This window comes from Ranitomeya variabilis, chromosome 5 (genome assembly GCF_051348905.1).
Source record: "Ranitomeya variabilis isolate aRanVar5 chromosome 5, aRanVar5.hap1, whole genome shotgun sequence".
Taxonomy (NCBI): Eukaryota; Metazoa; Chordata; class Amphibia; order Anura; family Dendrobatidae; genus Ranitomeya; species Ranitomeya variabilis.
Window position 1 is genome coordinate 528,997,906 of NC_135236.1, and position 27,028 is coordinate 529,024,933.

The following is a 27,028-nucleotide window of genomic DNA, read 5'->3' on the forward strand; positions in this document are numbered from 1 at the left end:
GTTTTTTCCGTATGAGATAAAAATACTGTTAAATAGGGCCTGAGTTGTGCATTTCAATAGTGTATTTTGTGGACCCCGATTCCCCACCTATGCTGCCGAAATACGTTACCAAAGTAGACGTTTTCGCCTGTCAATCAGGCTGGTCTGGTCAGATGGGCGTGGTGTCTTCCCCCAGATCTTGCTTAGTTTTCCGTTGGTGGCGTAGTGGCGTGCGCATGCCCAAGTCCAGAATCCACTGCACAGGGGAGGGGAAAGAGCGCGATCTGCGCTATTCCCCTGGTGATCGGTGGGGGCGGCCATCTTCCTGTGGCCGCGCGTGCGCAGATCGAGCGCTCTGCTGCCCGGGGCTTCAGGAAAATGGCCGCGGGATGCCGCACGGGCGCAGATGGAGATCGCGGTGGCCATTTTCCTGAAGCAGAGTTCGCATTGGAGAGCCCCTAATGTGCCTAAACAGTGGAAACCCCCGACAAGTGACACCATTTTGGAAACTAGACCCCTTAAGGCACTTAACTAGATGTGTGATGAGCACTTTGAGCCCCCAAGTGCTTCACAGAAGTTTATAAAGTAGAGCCGTGAAAATAAAAAATCGCATTTGTTTACACAAAAATGATCTTTTCGCCCACAAATTCTTATTTTCACAAGGGTAACAGGAGAAATTAGACAACAAAAGTTGTTGCGCAATTTCTCCTGAGTACATCGATACCCCATATGTGGGGGTAAACCACTATTTGGGCGCACCGCAGAGCTTGGAAGAGAAGGAGTGCCGTTTTACTTTTTCAATGTAGAATTGGCTGGAATTGAGATCAGACGCCATGTCCTGTTTGGAGAGCCCCTGATGTGCCTAAACAGTGGAAACCCCCCACAAGTGACTCCATTTTGGAAACTAGACCCCTTAAGGAACTTAACTAGATGTGTGGTGAGCACTTTAAACCCCCAGGTGCTTCACAGAAGTTTATAACGTAGAGCCGTGAAAAAAAAAATCACATTTTTTCTACAAAAATAATCTTTTTGCCCCCAAATTTTTATTTTCACGAGGGTAACAGGAGAAATTAGACCACAAAAGTTGTTGTGCAATTTCTTCTGAGTACGTCGATAACCCATATGTGGGGGTAAACCACTGTTTGGGCGCACCGCAGAGCTTGGAAGTGAAGGAGTGCCGTTTTACTTTTTCAGTGTAGAATTGGCTGGAATTGAGATCGGACACCATGTCGCGTTTGGAGAGCCCCTGATCTGCCTAAACAGTAGAAACCCCCCAAAAGTGACCCCATTTTAGAAGCTAGAAACTAGACCCCTTAAGGAACTTAACTAGATGTGTGGTGAGCACTTTAAACCCCCAAGTGCTTCACAGAAATTTATAACGTAGAGCCGGGAAAATAAAAAATCCTTTTTTTTTTCCTCAAAAATGATTTTTTTAGCCTGCAATTTTTTATTTTCTCAAGGGTAACAGGAGACATTGGACCCCAAAATCTGTTGACCAGTTTGTCCTGAGTACGCTGATACCCCATATGAGGGGGGGGCCCTGTTTGGGCACCCATCGGGGCTCGGAAGGGAAGGAGCGCCGCTTGGAATGCAGACTTTGATGGGATGGTCTGCAGGCGTCATGTTGCATTTGCAGAGCTCCTGATGTACCTAAACAGTAGAAACCCTCCAAAAGTGACCCCATTTTACTACATACTAGACCCCCCAAAGAGCTTATCGAGATGTGTGGTGAGCACTATGAACCCCCAACTGCTTCACAGAAGTTTATAATGTAGAGCCATGAAAATAAAAAAAATCATAAATTTTCCACAAAAATTATCTATTCACCCCCAAATTTTTACTTTCACAAGGGTAACAGGAGAAATTGGACCCCAAAATTTATTGTGAAATTTATGCTGAGTAGGCTGATACCCCATATGTGGGGGTAAACCACTGTTTGGGCGCATGGCAGAGCTCGGAAGGGAAGGAGCGCCGTTTTGAAATGCAGACTTTGATAGAATGGTCTGCGGGCGTTATGTTGCGTTTGCAGAGCCCCTGATGTACCTAAACAGTAGAAACCCCCCACAAGTGACCCCATTTTGGAAACTAGACCCCCCAAGGAACTTATCTAGATGTGTGGTGAGAACTTTGAATGCCCAAATGCTTCACAGAAGTTTAGAATGCAGAGTCGTGAAAATAAAAATAAAAATTTTATCCACAAAAAAGATTTTTTAGCCCCCAAGTTTTTATTTTCACAAGGGTAACAGGAGAAATTGGACCCCAAAAGTTGTTTTCCAATTTATCCCAAGTACGCTGATGCCCCATATGTGGGGGTAAACCACTGTTTGGGCGCACGGCAGAGCTCAGAAGGGAGGGAGCACTGTCATGGTTCTCAATGGCAAGAGACCGTAGTAAAGCATACAAAAGGACTAGCTCTTGGAAGATGGGAACTCGAGCTGACTGTGAGCTAAACCTACCGCACAACTAACAGTGGCCGGGTAGCGTGCCTACGTTTTATCCCTAGACGCCCAGCGCCAGCCGGAGAACTGACTGACCCTAGCAGAGGAAAATACAGACCTGGCTTACCTCTAGAGAAATTTTCCCCAAAAGGCAGACAGTAGCCCCCACATATAATGTCGGTGATTTTAGAGGAAATTGACATACGAAGTATGAAGATAGGTTTAGCAAATTGAGGTCCGCTTACTAGATAGTAGGAAGACAGAAAAGGGAACTACACAGTCAGCTGAAAACCCTTTCAAAACACCATCCTGAAATTACTTTAAGACTCTAATATCAACTCATGACACCAGAGTGGCAATTTCAGCTCACAAGAGCTTCCAGCCTCAGAAATATTCAAACACAGAGAACTGGAACAAAAATGCAAAACAAACTTAGGACTACAAGTCCAACTTAGCTGATAGTAGTCTAGGAGCAGGAACATGCAACAGAAAGGCTTCTGGTAACATTGTTGGCCGGCATAGAAATGACTGAGGAGCAAGGCTAAATAGACAACTCCCACATCCTGATGGAAACAGGTGAACAGAGGCGATGAAGCACACAAGTTCAGTACCACCAGTGACCACCGGGGGAGCCCAGAAACCAAATTCACAACAGAGCACCATTTGACTTTTTGAGCGCAAAATTGGCTGTGGCGTTTAGAGACCCCCTGATGTACCTAAACAGTGGAAACCCCCCAATTCTAACTACATCCCTAACCCCAACACACCCCTAACCCTAATTCCAACCCGATCCATAATCCTAATCACAACCCTAACGATAATCACAACCCTAACCCCAAAACAACCATAACCCTAATCAGAACCCTAAATCCAACACACCCCTAATCCTAATCTCAACCCTAACCTCAAACCTAACCCTAATCCCAATACACCCCTAACCCTAATCCCAACCCTAATCTTAACCCTAATCCCAAACCTAACCCTAATCCCAAATGTAACCCTAATGCCAATCCTAATCCAAACCCTAACCCTAATCCCAACTCTAACCGTAACTTTAGCCGGAACCCTAGTCCTAATTTTAGCCCCAACCCTAGCCCTAACTTTAGCCCCAACCCTAACCCTAACTTTAACCCCAACCCTAACCCTAACCCTAAATTTAGCCCCAATCCTAACCCTAGCCCTAACTTTAGCCCCAACCCTAACCCTAGCCCTAACTTTAGCCCCAACCCTAACCCTAAATTTAGCCCCAACCCTAACCCTAAATTTACCCCAACCCTAACCCTAAATTTAGCCCCAACCCTAACCCTAACCCTAAATTTACCCAACCCTAACCCTAACCCTAAATTTAGCCCCAACCCTAAGCCTAACCCTAACTTTAGCCCCAACCCTAACCCTAAATTTAGCCCCAACCCTAACCCTAACTTTAGCCCCAACCCTAACCCTAACCCTAATTTTAGCCCCAACTCCTCTAGCTGCCGGCCGGCAGATCATGGCGGGCGCACTGCGCATGCGCCCGCCATTTTCTTTCCGGAGGAAGAGGCCAGCGGCCAGGAGAGGACACAGGAGGACCCAGGGATACCAGTAAGTATAACAGGGTCCCCGAATCCCCCTATTTCTCTGTCCTCTGATGTGTGATCACATCAGAGGACAGAGAATTACACATCGCTTTTTTTTTTTTTTTTTTGCGGTTGCCGGTAAACAGTTAATTACCGGCGATCGCAAAACAGGGGTCGGTAAAAACCGACCCCGATCATGTTCTTTGGGGTCTCGGCTACCCCTGGCAGCCGAGACCCCAAAGATCTTTCCGGGTGACGGCCGGCGGGCGCACTGCACATGCGCCCACCATTTTTTGGCCGGAACAATATGGCGGCGCCCATCGGGAGCCACGAGGAGCACCGGGGGAGACAGGTGAGTATCGGGGGGCGATCGGGGACTCCATTTCTCTGTCCTCTGCGATCACATCGGAGGACAGAGAAATTAAATGGGAAATCGCGTTTTGGGTTTTTTTTTGCGACCGCCGGTAAACGGTTAATTACCGGCGATCGCAACCCGGGGGTTGGTAAAAAAAAGCCCGAATCATGTTCTCTGGGGTCTCGGCTACCCCCGGTAACCGAGACCCCAGAGAAAATCTGACTCTGGGGGGCACTATTCACTTTTTCCACAGTGCCGTTAATTAACGGCGCTGTGGTTTAAGTACCCTTAACTGCCGCCGTTAAAAGGCGTATCGGCGGTCGTTAAGGGGTTGATCTCCATTGAGAATAAAACAATTTAAAAAATATACATACTGTATGTACTCAAGTATATGCCGATGATCCTACTTTTGCCACGGAAAACTGGGTAAGCTTATTGACTCGAGTATAAGCCGGGTATGCATTGTCCCTCTCATCCCTGTCCTGCTATGTGTGGCTCCCCCATCCTGGTATGTGGCTCCCCCTGTCCTGTCCTGGTATTGCTCAGCTCCCCCGGTCTACATTGCTCAGTCCCTCGGTCCACATGGCTCAACTTCCCCATCCCCATGGCTCAGTTCCCCCCTTCCCCTGGTTGTTTGCTTGGCTCACATTGCTTCCCCGCCTCCTGTCATACTCACCCTCCTCGCGCCTGCATCTCCGTCCCTGCATCTCCATTGTCACACAGGCTCTCCTCTGCTCAGCGGTCACATGGTACCTCTCATTAAGGTAATAAATATGCACTCCACGCCTATGGGAGTGGAGACGCGTCCATATTCATTACTTTAATGACCGCTCAGCACAGGAGAGGAGAGCCGCCGGCACCGTGACAACGGAGATGCAGGGACGGTGATGCAGTGACAGAGGGGGAGTATAATGTCTCCTGTTAGCCGGCGGCTGCAGCTGTCACTGTGCCACAGCCACCGGCTCCTGCCACTGCTCTGCTGCTCCCCCTCCCCAGCTCTGGACAATTGACTCGTGTATAAGCCAAGGGGGGCGTTTTCAGCACAAAAAATAGTCCTGAAAATCTTGGCTTATACACGAGTATACTGTATATGGTATTTGCTATTGCTGTGTTTAGAAATGTCCAATCTATCAAAATATAAAGTAAATTAATCGGATAGGTAAACAGCGTATAGAGAAAAAAAATCAAAACACCATAATTATGTTTTTTTGGTCGATGCAACATTGCAATAAAAGGTAAAACATCGCAGCTACCCAAAAATAGTATCAATGAAAATGTCAGCTCGGTGCACAAAAAATAAGCCCCTACCCAGCCTCATATCCAAAAAAATGGAGACGCTATGTGACATGGAAACATTATTTTTTCTGACAAATTTCTGATTTTTTTTCACCACTTCAATAAAAAAGAACCTATACATGTTTGGTTTCTGAGTACTCGTACTGACCTGGAGAATCATATTGGAAGGTCAGTTTTAGCATATAGTGAGCATGATAAATAAAAAATTCAAAAAACAATTATGGAAACAAGGGTGGATATTTCAGCAAGACAATTATTCCAAACACACAGCCAAGGAAACCCTCTTTTTTTTTTTTTTTTTTTTCAAAAAAAGAAAATAAAGCTGCCAGAATGGCCAAGCCAATCACCTGACTTCAATCCAATAGAAAATGTATGTAAGGAACTAAAGCTCTGAGTTCACTGAAGGAGCCCATGGAACCTTCAGGATTTGAAGAGTGTTTGTGTAAAAGAATGGCTCAAAATCATACCTAAGCAATGCATGCAACTAGTTTCTCCATACAGGAGGTGTCTTGAAGCTGTCTTGAAGCAGTAGCTGTAACCATGCATCATACTATGGCTGACAGCCTGCTCTGTGCTGGTGCACTGTTGCGCTGGCTAATAGTCAGTGTTGGGGCATGGTTACGGTCATATATTACTATGTACTGAGCATTGACTGAATTCACACCAGATGTGCCTCGATAGCTGGGAGCCTGAGGCTGCCAAGGGGAATAAAGTTCATTTCTCTGGTAACAGGCATTTCAGTATAGTGGACACATGGCTTTAGAACACTATTAATCTGTATATTTATCCCATATCGGCAGGTAAATAGCGTTTTTTTACATAACAGGTTCCATCTAAAAGGCATATCTGGGACTTTAAAAGAAAAGGCAACTTTCTGTCTGTTGTTCACTGTGCCCGCCATTGACCGCTCCTGCCAGAGATTCAGTTACTCACCCTCAACAGAGCATCAGTTATTCTTCCTGTTGTCAGAGCGGGACTACTGGTGTCATGCTGATTGACAGTCAGGAAGCCGGCTGTCAATGTAGTAGCGTCCTGTCAACAGGAAGAGAAACTGTAGCTCTGTTGATGGGTAGTAGCTGAATCTCTGGCAGGAGCGGTCAAAAAGGCAGGTAGTAGCCTCTCTTAGCAACTACATGCCTTTTTTTGTATTTTTTTGTATAGTCTCGCATATCCCCCTTAAGGTTTCGCATGGCACATATAGAGATTCAGAGGTAATCAGCAATTTTCTGCTATGAAGCTAATAGATATGATATAATGCCTCTGTCTTCATCCTTGTTTTTCTTATTTTTACAAAAGTAAAGACTCATAAGCATATGATAATTGAAAATGGAGAATGTGCATATGATTTGTTATGCTGCTTTACATTCATTATCCACATCATGCCTGCCATACAGACAGCCTCAATCTGCTCAAGACTCTATCAGCATTTTGGCCAAACACATTGTTTTCTTCTGTTGCCAAGAATAAAGGAATAATTATGATCCAAGATATATGTTTATGTCTGCAGTTCATCATGTCTGTGAAATATTTTTGCATATTTATTTTTGTGATTGGCCATTCCTTTCGTTTTCCTGACATTATATTTAACTTAAGTGGGCTCTTATGGTTTGGGCACAGTGGTAAAGCAGGTGTAAAGTGGGCGCTGTATCCAGAACAAGGGATCACGCTGCAGTTGTGCTGATGGCTACACATAATCTATATTCAGCAATGATTTATTCTGGTAGTCTGTCATAGTCTAATGCTGACTGGCACTCTAAATCGTTTACCAGTTGTGACCACAAAATGAAAAAAGAAAAAAAGACAAGACATTGCTCATTTTATAATATAAATGTTATTGTTTAATAATGAAAAAAAAACTGAAAAAAATGAACTGGAGTATAAGTTAGTACACATCTTTGTGATTTCTGTACGGGTGCGTGTCTCCAGACGCATGAGCTGAGAATAAGGTACTGGTGACTACAACGTACTGTCACTGCAAAGTACTGGTCACAACAGCGGCACTTCGCAATTTTCACTCAGCAACATCCACTGCTGCTTGTTTCTGGAAAACACCCATGGAGTCAAAATCGTCACTACATCTGTAGATATATTCCCAAAGGGATATCATTTCCAAAATGGGGTTTCTTGAAGAGGAATTCTGCTCTTCTTGCACTTAAGAGCTCTATATATGGAGTCAGCAAACTATTCTAGGCAAATCTGCGCTCCAGGAGGCAAATAGCTCTCCGTTCCTCCCGAGTCTCGCTGTATGGATAAGCAGTAGTGTACAGCCATATATAAGGTATTTTTACATTTAGAAGAAATTGTGTGACAAATTTGGGTGTCATTTTTACCCACTTCCCAGTGTAAAAGTGTAAAATCTGGGGCTAAAAAAAAATTTTGGTGGTAAAAATGTAATTGTAACCAATGGTATAAAATTCTGTGGTGTCAATATGATCAATGCACCCCTAGGTGAATTCATTTAGAGGTGTAGTTTGTAAAATAGTGTCTCTTATTGGGTGTTTTGCTGTTCAGGAACCTTAGGAGCTCTGCCAATATGTCATGGCGCCCTCAAGCCAGTCCAGCAAAATCTGAACCTAATATGGCACTTCTTCCCTTCTGAGCTTTGCACTGTGCCTCAAAAGTAATTCTCAACCACATTTTGGGCGTACTCACAACATATTTGGGGTTCCATTTTCTCTTGTTGCCCTTATAAAAATAAAAAATTTGGGGGCTAAAATAACATTTTTGTAGGAAAAATGTGATTTTTGCATTTTCACGGCTCTACGGTATATACTTCTGTGAAGCACCTGGGGTTTCAAAGTGCTCACCACACATCTAGATATATTTCTTGAGGGGTCTAGTTTCCAAAATGAGGTCGCTTGTGGGGGGGGTTACACTGTTTAGGCACATCATGGGCTCTTCAAATGTGACATGACACTCACAGACCATTCCATCAGAGTCTGCATTCCCAAACATCACTCCTTCCTTTCTGAGCCTTGCCGTGCTCCCAAACAGTAGTTTTTCCCCCACATATGAGGTATCTGCATACTCAGGAGAAATTCCAACAACAAATTTTGGGGTCCATTTTCTCCTGTTATCTTGTGAAAATAAAACATTTGGGACTAAAACAACATTTTCGTGGGAAAAATTAGATTTCTTTTCGTTTCACAGCTCTACATTATAAACTTCTGTGAAGCATCTGGGGGTTTAAGGTGCTCAACACACATTTTGATAAGTTCCCTGAGTTGTCTAGTTTGCAAAATGGTGTCACTTGTGGGTTTTACTGTTTAGGCACTTGAAGAGCACTCCAAACATGACATAGGATCTGCTAATTATTCCAGCATATTTTGTATTTAAAAATTGAAATGGCACTCCTCCCATTCCAAGCCCTGCTGTGCATCTAAACAGTAGTTTTTCTCCACATACTGGATATCGGCATACTCAGGAGAAATTGCACAACAAATTGTACATTGCAATTTCTCCTGCTACCCTTGTGAAAATGCAAAATTAGGGGCTAAATCTTTTTTTGGGGAAAATTGTATTTTTTTTATTTTCAGAGCTCAATATTATAAACTTCTGTGAAGCACTTGGGGGTTCAAGATGCTCACCACACATCTAAATAAGTTCCCTGTGGGGTCTAGTTTCCAAAATGGTGTCACTTGTTGGCGGTTTCCACTTTTTAGGCACATCAGGGGTTTCCAAACCCGACAGGGCGTCCGCTAATAATTCCAGCAAAGCTTACATTCAAAAAGTGAAATGGCGCTCCTTCCCTTTCGAGCCCTGCTGTGCATCCAAACAGTGGTTATCCCCAACATACAGTACAGACTAAAAGTTTGGACACACCTTCTCATTTAAAGATTTTTCTGTATTTTCATGACTTTGGGTAGTTCGGCTTTCATGTTCGATGACAGCTACCTGGACGTTCTAAAATGGGAAGAGGAGTCAAATCCAGTGATCAAGAAGTCAGGGAACAGTGTGCAAATCACAGAAGCTCAGACAGGATTGAAAGAGGCAGCAGCCCTGAGAGAAGTAGTCCAGACCTTGATGACAGCGCTGTGGGAGCAAATGCAGGAGCTCCGTCTAGAAATAGCTCAGGTCAGGACTCAGTCACTCCATACACACCGATAGTAGCACCTCAACCCTGGGATCCTACTGCAGGGCGAGACAGGATGCAGGATCTTCTGAGTCATGACACATCAAAACCGCGACCTTCCAGGGGCCTCAATGCTGGCGCTGCCGATGATATGGCCATATCACCAGAGAGTGTCCTGTACAGAGGAGATCCGAGTTGGCATTAAACGCTCTCCCACCGCAGTAGTCGGGTATCCTGCGTCAGCTCACCAAACGTCAAATCCCATGTGCAATGAACATGGCCTTTATGCAAGTAGCCCCATTATTGAAGCCGAATTAGAAGGCCAGCAGGTCCGCTGCCTAGTCGATACCAGGTTGGTGTACACCACTATGCCTCTGGAGTTCTTTGAGAGACTTTTGGGCATATGATGGAGCTGTTAAATTTGAGTCAGGAAACCTGAGTCTATGAAAGATGCACCATGACACACAAATTTGTTAATGTGGCCTAAAACACATACCCCAACAGGAATTTAAAGGGGTTGTCCCACCAAAGTACATTTAAAGTAATGTCTTGAAATAATAATAAGTTCCACATTTGATGTGTTAAAAAAATGTTCCTGTGCGTCTTCTAACAGAAATACCCCCACATTTTACAGTGCCCCCTAAAGGTTTACCACTGACTAATTAGTTCCTTTTACAGCTGCAACACCTATTTCTATGGTAGTTGCGATCATTTAAGTTGTGCCATCCAGGTGGCATGCCCATTTGGGTGGCCATCACCCCCTTTCACCTTCCTTATGACGGGATGTTGGGTTGCTGATGGTTTGCCATGGCAGCTGGGAGCCTGCCGAAGGCCCCCATTGCTGCCAGCTTGGTACTTCTATGAAGCTCAGCCATTTGGGCTTCATAGGATGCTGTGATTTTCACTATATATACTGTGAAAGAATATAAAGCTGAAAGCACCACTCCAGGGTTTTTTTATTTTTTTTATTTTACCACTGGAGTGGTGTCAATAATGTAAGTTCCCTGCCCCTAGTACTATACTTACTACTCGCCATCTTCATCTGTTATTGGAACTACTCTGGTCATCTTCTACAGGTTGTGGCCTGCCGAATCGCTCCAGTGTTTGTTGGGCGAGCTGGAGGACACACCTCAATGTAAGACTATGAGAGCCAGAATGGGGCCAGAAAGAGGCCCTCATAGACTTACACTGAGAGCTTGCGACTGTTACCTCAGACTTTTGGTTATTTAGAAAACGTTGTCACAAGATGGTGGTGGGGGACTGGAAAGAGCTGAAGACGGCGGCTAGAAAGTGCAATACTAGGGTCCGGGGAGCATGAACTAGTGACACCACTCTAGCGGTGAAATTAAAAAAATGCCGTAGTGGTGCTTGAAGTATTGCATTATAGTACAAGCAGTCAAATAACAGCAGGTTCATGTATCCTACAGGGACTAAAACACTAGTGTAAAAATATAGATAAAAAAGAAATAAAACAAAAATTAGAATCACTCAGCTTTTCCCTATTTAGAATTAATTTAGAAAAGTAAAAAAATTAGTATATTTGATGTCGCCTCATCTGCCAACGTCCGATTTATGAAAATATTGAATCATTTAACCCCTATGGTAAGCTCCTTAAAAAAAGAAATATAAAAAATGCCATTTTTTATAACGGTCCCCCAAAATGTACTATAAAGCTATCAAAACTTCATGTGTAACCCAAAATGGTAGCATGAAAAGCTACAGCTGAAAATACTAAAAAATCAAAAAATAAAAAAGTCTTGAAAGATGACACAATTTTATTTTCCAAGTCCAGAATTTTTCTAAGTCCCTAAAATAGCAGAAAATTACAAAAGATTTGTCTCTTGCCGAAATCAGACTGACCAGAAAAATCATGTTCTTGGGTCATTTTTACCACACGGTGAACTGGGTAAAAACTAAACCCCCCCAAACAATGGCAGAATTGCTTTAATTCCCTCACCATTTTTCACTTTTAGTACATTTTATGGTTGGTCTAGAACTCCGCGCCCCTTATGCAAACGACAAGGTTATTGCTCTGGAAAGGAGGGGATGAAAATAAAAAAGTGCAAACATGAAAATTGTCTGCGTCCATAAGGGGTTAATGCAGTTTTGCAATCACGAGTGGAACCGTATATGAGTGTTTCTATCTAGAGGAGGCACCGGCTATTCCTGTCACGGCCACTCGCGATTCATTGTTGCCAGTGGCTGTGACCTCGCAGCCGACTCTGTATGTATTCGTGTCAGTGGGCGCACGGCAGGCTCATTAGCGCCCCCTCTGGCCGCGCCGTCCTCCTGCCGCCCCTGCGCCCAGGACTGTGCTCGCCTGCAGCTCCGCTCTCTCAGCCATGGCATCAGGCAACCGGGGATGGGACAAGGAAGACGACCTGCCGGTGTACCTCGCCCGCCCGGGCACGGCAGACCAGGTCCCCCGGGTGAAGTACAGCGGCTTGTTCTGGAATGTGGAGGGTGCCTATGAGAGTAAGACCATAGACTTTGACTCTCTCACTGTCGGGCAGAGAGGGGGTAGAAAGAGCAACTCTACCCCCCAAGGGGCAAACAGCCCGACTCCGGAGAAGACCCCCGGCAACAAGGAGGTGGAGAACCACGGAGTGCAGATTAAGACTTGTGCAGGGAAGGAGCTGCTGCAGAACCTCCCCGAGAACAAGGTAGGTGCAGACTCGCTGTGTCAGGCAGTGTCTGCCGGGAGATCTGCTATCCCGGGCACAGGGTCCGTGCCAGCCTCAGGGTCCGTGCCAGCCCGGTGTGTATGAGCCGTCAGCGCAGGGTCCCATGTCCGGGGATGGAGAGAAACTTTCTAGGTCTGAGTATTCCTCTGTGCTGCAGTTACTGTGTCTGCTGCCCTGCATACCTGGCTAGGGCTTCTAATGCCATGCCATAGTCCGCTATTACTGTGCCCACTGGCTGGAGACCCCACTCATGCCCAAATCATGCCATAGTCCGCTATTACTGTGCCCGCTGGCTGGAGACCCCATTCATGCCCAAATCATGCCATAGTCTGCTATTACTGTGCCCACTGGGCTAGCTGGGGACCCCACTCATGCCCAGATCATGCCATAGTCCGCTATTACTGTGCCCACTGGCTGGAGACCCCATTCATGCCCAGATCATGCCATAGTCCGCTATTACTGTGCCCACTGGGCTAGCTGGGGACCCCACTCATGCCCAGATCATGCCATAGTCCGCTATTACTGTGCCCACTGGCTGGAGACCCCATTCATGCCCAGATCATGCCATAGTCCGCTATTACTGTGCCCACTGGGCTAGCTGGGGACCCCACTCATGCCCAGATCATGCCATAGTCTGCTATTACTGTGCCCACTGGCTGGGGACCCCACTCATGCCCAGATCATGCCATAGTCCGCTATTACTGTGCCCACTGGCTGGAGACCCCATTCATGCCCAGATCATGCCATAGTCCGCTATTACGGTGCCCACTGGGCTAGCTGGGGACCCCACTCATGCCCAGATCATGCCATAGTCTGCTATTACTGTGCCCACTGGGCTAGCTGGGGACCCCACTCATGCCCAGATCATGCCATAGTCTGCTATTACTGTGCCCACTGGGCTAGCTGGGGACCCCACTCATGCCCAGATCATGCCATAGTCCGCTATTACTGTGCCCACTGGCTGGAGACCCCACTCATGCCCAGATCATGCCATAGTCCGCTATTACTGTGCCCACTGGCTGGAGACCCCATTCATGCCCACATCAAGCCATAGTCCGTTATTACTGTGCCCACTGAGACCCCATTCCTGCCCAGATCATGACACATACCACTTTCATACCTAAATTTCTGTATGCACATTTGCTGGGGACACATTTGATGCCCAGAACATGCCACATACTACTATTATATCACTATTATTGTATGCCTATTAGCTGTCGACCCCATTGATGCCCATATCCTGCCACATACCATTGTGAGTATACCTCTATTATCGTATGCCACTAGCTGAGGACCCCATTGAAACCGACATCATGCCACATACCATTATTACTATGTGCCCATTTGCTGGGGATGCCCAGATTAAGGCTTCCAGTTCTGTTCCTCCAATGCATGCCAATCATGAGTTACAAAGAGGTGCTGCCATTAACCAGGTGCAGCGGTCACTTTGATCCCAATGGTCCCTGGCCACATGTTCTTATGTTTTCATTTGACCCTTTTAAAGAGCCCATGACGGGGATAGTGTGGTGTCACGTGTCCTACCAATGTATGAATGAAAGCCATCTGCTAGTGTATGGCTGCAGTGCCACTATCATTTACTGCATCTTCTGACATGTCACTCAGCCCTTATCCCGTTATTCTCATCAGCTTCATTCATTGACTGTAGTGCTGGTTTATGGCCCCTTGTGACCTCTGAAATGAAAACCAGAGACGCTGATGGAAAGAAGCCTTGCTCAATAGATTCCCAACCCCCACCCTCTACATTATCATTCTCATAGCCCAAACTCCACCAATGACAACCTGTGTGACGTGTCAAAAAATTAAGGAAACATAGATGAACCTTAAAGAGAATGAGGACGATTCATCAATACTAGCATTTTTTATGCCAGTGTTAAAGGGACTCTGTCAACACAGAACGAGTGTTCAGAATAAGCCCCACAGCTTCCCGGCGGGGCCAGTCATTTCCATACACCTCCCCACCTGCTTGTTTTCCCTCTTTTTCCACCCCCCCTCTTCTTTGATTGACATCTCTGGCTTCATAGGGCCAGAAAATGGTGGAGATAGATGGAAACCAAGTAGTTTGGAAGGTGTATAGAAAAGATTGGCCCCACTATTATGCCCCCAGCGCCTGTACTTGGTTTGGACAGTCATTTTATGCGGACAGCGTCCCTTTAAACATACAATATAACATGCTTGCTTCCAGTCATCGGGGCGGCACCGTGCGGTGAGCAGTCAGCACTTGGTGACTGCCAGCAAGAGAATACAGCGCAGTCACTGTGTAATGTGCGCTGACTGTTCATAGACCGGCACCACCCTGATGACTGTAAGCGAGCAGCTGAAGGTAGAATGTAATTTTCATTTTCTCCCTGCAGCCACTATTCCAATTAGACTATAGTATTTACCTACAGATTAACAGTATGGCTGTAGGGGAATAGGTTTGCTTTTTTATAACTGATTCTCTGTAAACAATGGGACAGATTCACGCAGTGAGGTTATGTGCCCCTTAACTGTGTTGATATCTGCTCATCTCAGACAAGTTAGTATTGTATCAAATTATAGAAGTCTATGGGTTCCTACAACTGTAATTCTGTATCTCTGAGCTCTGAACAGGTATAGCACCCTGATTAGTTCTGCCTCCTGCTTCAGTGACTGATGGGGTCTCATCACCCAGACCCCCATGGATCACAACATCTAACAGCACTATGACATGTCAAATGGTTTATGAATTTACAATTAATCTTTAAAGCTTAGATGGAAAGGTGGTCCTAGAATTTGAGGCCTCATATCTCAGGACTCCATTCTCATATATTTAATAAAATAAATTGTGGCATGTTTCTATGGGAGCACATCTGCTGATATATGGCCTATTAACCAACGCCTAGTCATATGCATCCATGCACTGCTGTATCATCCCCGTGTATACCTGATGTCCAAAGGAGAACATGTAGACCAGGCGGCTTTCTGGTATGGTGTGGTGTCACCTCCATGTGCAGCCATGAGAAGCAGCAGAGAAACTGTTTGCCCATGTGACTTGTTGGACACCATAAGATCCATCGACAATGGCTAATCGTCCATATATAACGCTAATATTTTCAGACTGTTCTTTACCCTTTCTTATTACCCTTTCTCAGTTTGACGAACGGGTCATTATTGGCCTGATGAGCTCATGAATAAGTAATAGTATCTAACAGCAGATGATCATATGTTTTCTCCAACATCAGTTCCGTAATCCAGTGTTCTTCAACCTTTGGCTCCCTAGTCGTAGAAGAATTACAACCCCCAGCATGCTGTGATATAATTATTATGAGTAGAAATGTCACCTCGTTACTGGAACAATCATTTATTCCATATAAAATCTGTAGGTCTGAATTATTATAGCTAATTATGGTGCACTCTGTTGTATAGTATTTTGGAGTAAGTTTCCTAAATTCTGATATTCTTCCTGTGCACTTAAAGGTGTTGTCTCGTGAAGACAGTACAGGTAGTCCTCGACTTACGTCGTTGATCCGTTCTTACACGGCGTCGTAAACCGAATTTCGATGTAAGTCGGACCATACATTCATACAGTACTGTACCATAATAACAGTACAGTACTGCAAACACTTAGCCTATCCAAACACCTATCCTAACACAGTACCCTACATAATTAGGGTGTTATGGCGTGCAGGAGACTCGTTTTCCTCGTGTAACCGGGTACAGTGTACAGTACTGGACTCTATTGCATGTAGTTCGACTTACGACGCAAACCGTGTAAGTCGGAACGAGGCTTTGTATAAAGCGTTGTAACCACGAAACGATGTAACTCGAGACCGTTGTAACCCGAGGACTAACTGTACCTGTATATATGCTCTATGCCCCTATGGATGCAATGGGGAGAGTCCCCAGTTCAGGTCTCCCCTCTAAGTACTGGAACTGAGAGCAGCTCGGGGTCTGGTGGACTTTATGTACTCAGTAGCAGACACTAAGCAATGTAGGGGGCCACTGTGTTCAGCCCCACACGTTGTTTACATCCAGATGGAGCAGATTTCAGGAGATCGGTGAGAGACCCCCACCGATCTCATATTGTTAAATCCCAGACAGCCCTTTTAAATTCAGCAAATTCCTATCAAAGTTGAATTTACTCTGATAACAGGTCTGGACTTCAGCCATAAAATGCTGTCTATATTCATAGTTATATTATTCTGTGGTTGGAGAACAGAATTCCTCAGGACATGGCTTCTCTAGCCACAAACCTAAATTATAGAGGCAAATCATTCTGAAGATGGAACTCTTATATAAGATAATGCAAACTCTGCAGCGCAGTCACCTCATGGGCTGCCATGCCGGATAAAACTGTTTAAATGAGGGAAGCACTCCCCTCGGGGTGGTGGAAGGTGGGTAGAGACCTAGGGAGCACTTACAGATTTGAAGGATATGACCAAATGCTTCTTCACTTTCTTGTCAATGACCTTTGTAGACCGTAAATTGGGTCTTTATAATGAGGGTCATGTTTTATGTCCTATTTGCTCTAAAGCTTAGTCACATGTGCTTAGGAAGAGAATGGAGAAGCATGGGAAGTGTCTCTTGATTGGGCAAAAAATGTGGATATTGGGGGCTCATTGCTATCACCTCAAAAAAACATTTAATGGGTGTTGTAGGACTTCGACAATGATGACCTAACCTTGAGATACATCTACAATATCAATTCTACAGGGGTCAGACACAGATAGCAAATCCCTTGGCTGTGGAAGTAAAAAGTGTATGGAGCTGAAATTTTGTTCCCTAATCTCTTATCAATATGTATTTAGTTTAGTGTGGATGTGCTTAGATACTTACCATCTTCTCCAGTTCCCATTGACGTCCTATCCTCTTCTGAACCACGTGACCACTATTCAGCTGTGATGGCTCTCACGGCCTTTTATGTGTGCACTTTCCTAATATAAGCCTTACAGACTTACAAGGATCTCATAGGCTTACATTGATAAAGAGGTTTCTGGTCCACATAGAAGACGCAGTATGAGCTGGCAAGTGAGAATAGTAGTCCCTTGATTGAAGAGATGATTGGTAGGTATTTAAACCCATCCTTACTACACTATATGTATAGATAAGGAGTTAGGGAATACAGTTTTGGCTGGGAGTTCTTCAAATCATATTACCTAATTCAGTGGCTTAGGATACAGAAGCAGGTTTGCACAACAGATCATATGTAAAGGACCAGAGCCATGATTCTCAGTGGTCTTGCTGTAGACACCAGTGTGTTTTCCATGCCCCCAGTTCCAGCTTTTCATCATATCTCATTTGTTCTATTCTCTGTTTCCACATTAAATGCAATGAAGAGTTTCTAATAGAATGAGAATCCAATGGCATTTGGCCAGTGGAACAATAAAATTAGAAGTCGTGTCAAGTATTTCCTTATTAGGGCCTTTGCATTTTCCTTTTTTCCAATGTAAAACTGAAGAATGGCATCAGTAAATTTAGTTCTCTGCTATGAGCATTGTTCTAAGCATTGTTTCCATAACTAGTATGACATGACATAGGAGATTATTTAATGCAAACCTGACAGCAGGATTTTGCTAAGTAAACTACAGACGCTGTCAGGTTGGCGCCGTTATACTGATTAAAATGATTCCTTTGGGTGAAGAAATCCATCTTGTGGTTCTTGTGTAATCAGTGTAAGGGTACTGTCACACATTGAAATTTCGATCGCTACGACGGTACGATTCGTGACGTTCTAGCGATATCGTTACGATATCGCTGTGTCTGACACGCTACTGCGATCAGACACCCTGCTGAGAATCGTACGTCGTAGCAGATCGTTTGGAACTTTCTTTCGTCGCTTGATCACCCGCTGTCATCGCTGGATCGTTGTGTGTGACAGCGATCCAGCGATGTGTTCGCTGGTAACCAGGGTAAACATCGGGTAACTAAGCGCAGGGCCGCGCTTAGTAACCCGATGTTTACTGTGGTTACCAGCGTAAACGTAAAAAAAACAAACAGTACATACTCACATTCCGGTGTCTGTCCCTCGGCGAAAGCTTCTCTGCACTGTGTAAGCACCAGAGCCGGAAAGCGAGCACAGCGGTGACGTCACTGCTGTGCTTTCCGGCTATGGTGCTTACACAGTGCAGAGAAGCAGAGCGCCGAGGGACAGACACCGGCATGTGAGTATGTACTGTTTGTTTTTTTTACGTTTACGCTGGTAACCAGGGTAAACATCGGGTTACTAAGCGCGGCCCTGCGCTTAGCAACCCGATGTTTACCCTGGTTACCCGGGGACTTCGGCATCGCTCCAGCGCCGTGATTGCAACGTGTGACAGCAGTCTACGACGCTGGAGCGATAATAGTACGACGCTGCGACGTCACGAATCGTGCCGTCGTAGCGATCGAAATTTCAATGTGTGACAGTACCCTTAGAAGTTTTCAGTTAATGAGATGCCCATGCTTCAGGGCAGGACTGTAGGCAGAGTCTTATCTTCCTGCTCTAAGCCAGAGAAACAAAGGAAAGAAGAACAAACATGTTCCTCATCATAGGAAGAGAGAGACAGACTATTTGTGCTTCGGGTTGGCCTGTGGGTAGGTCTCTTCTTGGTTTCTCTGGCTTAGAGCAGGAAGATAAGACTCTGCCTACCGTTCCACCCCGGATAACGGGCATCTCATTACCTGCAAATTTCTAACACTGATTACACAAGAACCACAAGACGGATTTCTTCACCCCAGGTATCATTTTTATCAGTTTAACACTTGCAAAAAGACAATGCCTGTAGTTTACTTAGCAAAATCCTGCTGACAGATTTGCTTTAAAGGGTTGTTACCCCTTTAAAGTGACACTCCACCTTAGGACTGAAATTTCTCATGTTTAGTCACCTTACCTGGTGCCCCTAATTGCCTCTCACTAAGTTCTCCTTCAGATTGGCGTTCCTTTCCTCCTACTTCTAAAATGGCCACTGCAATGGAATGGGCAGCGAGGAGGCATCGGGACTGCACTCTTCATGCCACTATAGCAGCCATCTAGAATTGTAGTCAATTTTCATTGCCAGTGTGCAGTGTTACTATAAATCAGTTAGAAATCATATAATCATTAGATTATAAATTAGAACAGTCAACATTTGTAGAACAATCACAGCAACTGGCATTTATATTCCCTGTGTCTAGGAAAAATCAGTATCTGGTACTTAAAAAAACTTTTTGGGGACATCAAACTGTCATAAAATCCATTTATCTGTTAGAATAGACATCTCCTCTCATGGTTTTCCAATCATGGCATTAGGGATGCATAGTCGTGCGCAGCGCATGGCAGACAGCAGCAAATTCTCCGATCCCTACAGCCAAGAATTCAGGGTCCTTGCCCCTCCTAAGAGCCTGAACGACGGGTAGATTCTAGATTGCAGGAGGGCTGGGCAAGTAGAAAGTGGGAGGCAGGGCAGGCGATAATGAAAATTGGGCATTTGCCCAGTGTCCCCAGCATCTACAGCAGGAGCTACGCTGATAATAGAATTAAAACAATTAAAAAATATAAAAAAAATACACATATTTGGTATTATTGGATTTGTAAAAGTCCGATCTATAAAAATATGAAGTCAATTATTCAGATCGGTAAATGGAGTAAAACATCAAAATGCCAGAATTATGTTTTTTTTAGTGCCGCAACATTTCAATGAAATTCAATAAGATGTGATCCAAACATCATATCTGCCCCAAAATGGTATCAGTGAAAATGTTAGCCCGGGGAACAAAAAGTAAGCCCTCGTACAGCCCATATTCCAAAAAAATGAAAACATTTTGGGTCTCAGAAGATTGGCAACAAAAGCAAAAAAGGTTTTTTAGAAAAACCGTACGTTTGGTACCTGTGTTCTCGTGCTGAAGAATCACATTGCCAAGACAGTTTTACCAGTGAGCATGGTAAATAAAAAACTAAAGTTAACATTGTGGAATTTCACTTTTTTTTGCAATTTCGACACACTTAGAATTTTTTTCTTGTTTTCCAGTGCACTATATGGTAAAATGAATGATGTCATTCAAAAGTACAACTCATCCCGCAAAAAAAATCCCTCATACAGTTATGTGAACGGAACAATAAAAAAAGTTATGGCACTTGCCAGAAGGGGAGCAAAAAATACAAATGAAAAAAAAAGGAAAATCACCCGGGTTTGAAGGGGTTAAGGTTAAAGCCTTGTAGCAGTGATATAATAGCAGTAGGAGCGCACCCTGCAGACTTCATTCTTTGGGTGTTCCTGGTGGGTTTACTAACAAGCTAAAAAATAATCATATCTGTAAAATGTAAGTAGAGTAGTCCTTAACTCCTAAGGCTGCCGTCACACTAGCAGTATTTGGTCAGTATTTTACATCAGTATTTGTAAGCCAAGACCAGGAGTGGGTGATAAATGCAGAAGTGGTGCATATGTTTCTATTATACTTTTCCTCTGATTGTTCCACTTCTGGTTTTGGCTTACAAATACTGATGTAAAATACTGACCAAACACTGCTAGTGTGATGGCAGCCTTAGGCCGGCGTCACACTCAGCGTATGAAAATACGGTCCATATTTTACGGCCGTAATACGCAGAAATGTTCCCAAAATAGTGGTCCGTATGTCATCCGTAAGCAGGGTGTGGCAGCGTATTTTGCGCATGGCATCCTCCGTATGTAATCCGTATGGCATCCGTACTGCGAGATTTTCTCGCGGGCTTGCAAAACCGACATCTAATGGATTTATGGGCTCAAATGTTCATTAAAACATATATACAGTATATATATATATATGTAATTGAGACATATATATATATATATATATATATATATACTGTATTTATATTTAATTCAGCGCGAGATAGCTTAAAAGCCGGTAATTCAATTGCCGGCTTTTGCTATCTCCTTCCCAAACCCGACATGATATAAGACATGGTGTACATACAGTAAACCATCTCATATCGCTTTTTTTGCATATTCCACACTACTAATGTTAGTAGTGTGTATGTGCAAAATATGCGCCCTCTAGCTATTAAATTAAAGGGTTAAATCGCGGGAAAAATTGGCGTGGGCTCCCGCGCAATTTTCTCTGCCAGAGTGGTAAAGCCAGTGACTGAGGGCAGATATTAATAGCCTAGAGAGGGTCCATGGTTATTGGCCCCCCTGGCTACAAACATCTGCCCCCAGCCACCCCAGAAAAGGCACATCTTGAAGATGCGCCTATTCTGGCACTTGGCCACTCTCTTCCCATATCGAGAAAATTAGGAAATGAATAAGGACTAATCAAAATCAGTTGTGCACATGTAATCCCTATAAAACTTAGCTTTTATTAATCTATTAAATATAAATATAAAACCCTGACCCAAAGCAAACCTCAGTTTGTTAAAATATACAATAAATACCACATATAGGATCACCTATTAAGATACTGTACTGCAACCTACTGTTCTCGCCTGCCTTGCTGTGGAGGTTGGCACCCTAAGAAGCGATTTTCTGGCGCCCCCACTCAACGCAGGCTGTCCCTCTCTCCCCTACAATGTCCCTCTTGATATAGGTGGGAAAACAATATAGTGGAGAACAGTGGTGAAATAATAGGATTAATCAAATACAAAATGCAGACAGTAAATGGGCCAAACAGGTGCCTCCAAATGCTATATAGATGATACAACACACAGCTAAACGCTAATCAAGTAGTGACATTCAGTCCATCAATAACTATATCTGTCCCATGTCGGTAATGGACATACCAATGTCACATATATAATACCACAGGGACCAGCCCAAAAGGATCCGAATATGTTGATACACAATATAAAATATAGAATGACTTAGCGTGTGTTGGTATTGCCCCGACGCGTTTCCCCGTTAGCACGGTTCATCAGGAGGGGATAATGTGGTCATCAGTGCCACCGGATGCCATATAGATAGCATCTATATGGCATCCGGTGGCACTGATGACCACATTATCCCCTCCTGATGAACCGTGCTAACGGGGAAACGCGTCGGGGCAATACCAACACACGCTAAGTCATTCTATATTTTATATTGTGTATCAACATATTCGGATCCTTTTGGGCTGGTCCCTGTGGTATTATATATGTGACATTGGTATGTCCATTACCGACATGGGACAGATATAGTTATTGATGGACTGAATGTCACTACTTGATTAGCGTTTAGCTGTGTGTTGTATCATCTATATAGCATTTGGAGGCACCTGTTTGGCCCATTTACTGTCTGCATTTTGTATTTGATTAATCCTATTATTTCACCACTGTTCTCCACTATATTGTTTTCCCACCTATATCAAGAGGGACATTGTAGGGGAGAGAGGGACAGCCTGCGTTGAGTGGGGGCGCCAGAAAATCGCTTCTTAGGGTGCCAACCTCCACAGCAAGGCAGGCGAGAACAGTAGGTTGCAGTACAGTATCTTAATAGGTGATCCTATATGTGGTATTTATTGTATATTTTAACAAACTGAGGTTTGCTTTGGGTCAGGGTTTTATATTTATATTTAATAGATTAATAAAAGCTAAGTTTTATAGGGATTACATGTGCACAACCACTCTCTTCCCACTCCCGTGTAGCAGTGGGATATGGGGTAATGAAGGGTTAATGTCACCTTGCTATTGTAAGGTGACATTAAGCCAGGTTAATAATGGAGAGGCGTCAATTATGACACCTATCCATTATTAATCCAATAGTACGAAATGGTTAATAAAACACACACACATTATTACAAAGTACTTTAATGAAATAAAGACACAGGGTGTTGTAATATTTTATTAGAGTCTTAATCCACCTGAAGACCCTTGTTCTGTAAAAAAAGGAAAAATAAAAAAACAACAATATCCCATACCTTCCGTTGTTCAGGTCACGTCCCACGATGTAAATCCATCTGAAGGGGTTAAATCATTTTACACCCAGGAGCTCTGCTAATGCAGGGATAGATCATTCTTAATATAAGGCGTCCTGTGCTCAGAACCCCATCTCTTGGTCAGAGAATCATCATGTATGACACAGACAGCACAATACACAAGCATAGCGCACATATCACACAAACACCCAGAACAATACACAAGCACAGCACACACATCACACAAACAAAGCACATTACACAAGCACAGAAGCACAATACACAAGCACACATCACAATACACAAGCACAGCAGACACATCACACAAACACAGCACAATACACAAGCACAGGGCACACATCACACAAACACAGAGCACAATACACAAGCACAGTGCACACATCACACAAACACAGAGAACAATGCACAAGCACAGCACACACATCACACAAACACAGAGCACAGTACACAAGCACAGCGCACACATCACACAAACACAGAGCACAATACACAAGCACAGCGCACACATCACAAAAACACAGCACAATGCACAAGCACAGCACACACATCACACAAACACAGAGCACAGTACACAAGCACAGCGCACACATCACACAAACAGAGCACAATACACAAGCACATCGCACACATCACACAAACAGAGCACAATACACAACCACAGCGCACACATCACAGAAACACACCTCACAATAGACAAGCACAGCGCACACATCACAGAAACACAAAGCACAATGCACAAGCACAGTGCACACATCACACAAACACAAATTACAATACACAAGCACAGAACACAGATCTCACAAACACAGAGCACAATGCACAAGCACAGCGCACACATCACACAAACACAAAGCACAATACACAAGCACAGCACACACATCACACAAACACAGCACAATGCACAAGCACAGCACACACATCACACAAACACAAAGCACAATACACAAGCACAGCACACACATCACACAAACACAGAGCACAATGCACAAGCACAGCGCACACATCACAGAAACACACAGCACAATATGCAAGCACAGCGCACGCATCTCACAAACACACAGCAAAATACACAAGCACAGCGCACACATCACCCAAACACAGAGCACAATACACAAGCACAGCGCTCACATCACACAAACAGAGCACAATACACAACCACAGCGCACACATCACAGAAACACACCTCACAATACACAAGCACAGAACACACATCTCACAAACACAGAGCACAATGCACAAGCACAGCGCACACATCACACAAACACAAAGCACAATACACAAGCACAGCACACACATCACACAAACACACAGCACAATACACAAGCACAGCGCACACATCACACAAACACACAGCACAATACACAAGCACAGCGCACACATCACAGAAACACACCTCACAATAGACAAGCACAGCGCACACATCACAGAAACACAAAGCACAATGCACAAGCACAGTGCACACATCACACAAACACAAATCACAATACACAAGCACAGAACACAGATCTCACAAACACAGAGCACAATGCACAAGAACAGCGCACACATCACACAAACACAAAGCACAATACACAAGCAGAGCACACACATCACACAAACACAACACAATGCACAAGCACAGCACACACATCACACAAACACAAAGCACAATACATAAGCACAGCACACACATCACACAAACAGAGCACAATGCACAAGCACAGCGCACACATCACAGAAACACACAGCACAATATGCAAGCACAGCGCACGCATCTCACAAACAGAGCACAATACACAAGCACATCGCACACATCACACAAACAGAGCACAATACACAACCACAGCGCACACATCACAGAAACACACCTCACAATAGACAAGCACAGCACACACATCACAGAAACACAAAGCACAATGCACAAGCACAGTGCACACATCACACAAACACAAATCACAATACACAAGCACAGAACACAGATCTCACAAACACAGAGCACAATGCACAAGCACAGTGCACACATCACACAAACACAAAGCACAATACACAAGCACAGCACACACATCACACAAACACAGCACAATGCACAAGCACAGCACACACATCACACAAACACAAAGCACAATACACAAGCACAGCACACACATCACACAAACACAGAGCACAATGCACAAGCACAGCGCACACATCACAGAAACACACAGCACAATATGCAAGCACAGCGCACGCATCTCACAAACACACAGCAAAATACACAAGCACAGCGCACACATCACCCAAACACAGAGCACAATACACAAGCACAGCGCTCACATCACACAAACAGAGCACAATACACAACCACAGCGCACACATCACAGAAACACACCTCACAATACACAAGCACAGAACACACATCTCACAAACACAGAGCACAATGCACAAGCACAGCGCACACATCACACAAACACAAAGCACAATACACAAGCACAGCACACACATCACACAAACACACAGCACAATACACAAGCACAGCGCACACATCACACAAACACACAGCACAATACACAAGCACAGCGCACACATCACAGAAACACACCTCACAATAGACAAGCACAGCGCACACATCACAGAAACACAAAGCACAATGCACAAGCACAGTGCACACATCACACAAACACAAATCACAATACACAAGCACAGAACACAGATCTCACAAACACAGAGCACAATGCACAAGAACAGCGCACACATCACACAAACACAAAGCACAATACACAAGCACAGCACACACATCACACAAACACAAAGCACAATACACAAGCACAGCACCCACATCACACAAACACAGAGCACAATGCACAAGCACAGCGCACACATCACACAAACACAAATCACAATACACAAGCACAGAACACAGATCTCACAAACACACAGCAAAATACACAAGCACAGCGCACACATCACCCAAACACAGAGCACAATACACAAGCACAGCGCTCACATCACACAAACAGAGCACAATACACAACCACAGCGCACACATCACAGAAACACACCTCACAATACACAAGCACAGAACACACATCTCACAAACACAGAGCACAATGCACAAGCACAGCGCACACATCACACAAACACAAAGCACAATACACAAGCACAGCACACACATCACACAAACACACAGCACAATACACAAGCACAGCGCACACATCACACAAACACACAGCACAATACACAAGCACAGCGCACACATCACAGAAACACACCTCACAATAGACAAGCACAGCGCACACATCACAGAAACACAAAGCACAATGCACAAGCACAGTGCACACATCACACAAACACAAATCACAATACACAAGCACAGAACACAGATCTCACAAACAGAGCACAATGCACAAGAACAGCGCACACATCACACAAACACAAAGCACAATACACAAGCACAGCACACACATCACACAAACACAAAGCACAATACACAAGCACAGCACCCACATCACACAAACACAGAGCACAATGCACAAGCACAGCGCACACATCACAGAAACACACAGCACAATATGCAAGCACAGCGCACGCATCTCACAAACACACAGCAAAATACACAAGCACAGCGCACACATCACCCAAACACAGAGCACAATACACAAGCACAGCGCTCACATCACACAAACAGAGCACAATACACAACCACAGCGCACACATCACAGAAACACACCTCACAATACACAAGCACAGAACACACATCTCACAAACACAGAGCACAATGCACAAGCACAGCGCACACATCACACAAACACAAAGCACAATACACAAGCACAGCACACACATCCCACAAGCACACAGCACAATACACAAGC

General features: G+C 44.4%; 1 protein-coding gene across 1 annotated transcript in view; it reads left to right on the plus strand.

The window, feature by feature from the left end:
• Positions 1–11,938: 11,938 nt before the first annotated feature.
• The window catches only part of DPYSL3 (dihydropyrimidinase like 3), a 183,413-nt gene continuing 168,323 nt past the window's right edge, over positions 11,939–27,028 (plus strand). Inside the window, exon 1 of the mRNA XM_077265818.1 lies at positions 11,939–12,359. Coding sequence (XP_077121933.1) covers positions 12,039–12,359 — 321 coding nt within the window. The 5' untranslated portion in view covers positions 11,939–12,038. The remainder of the gene's footprint in view (positions 12,360–27,028) is intronic.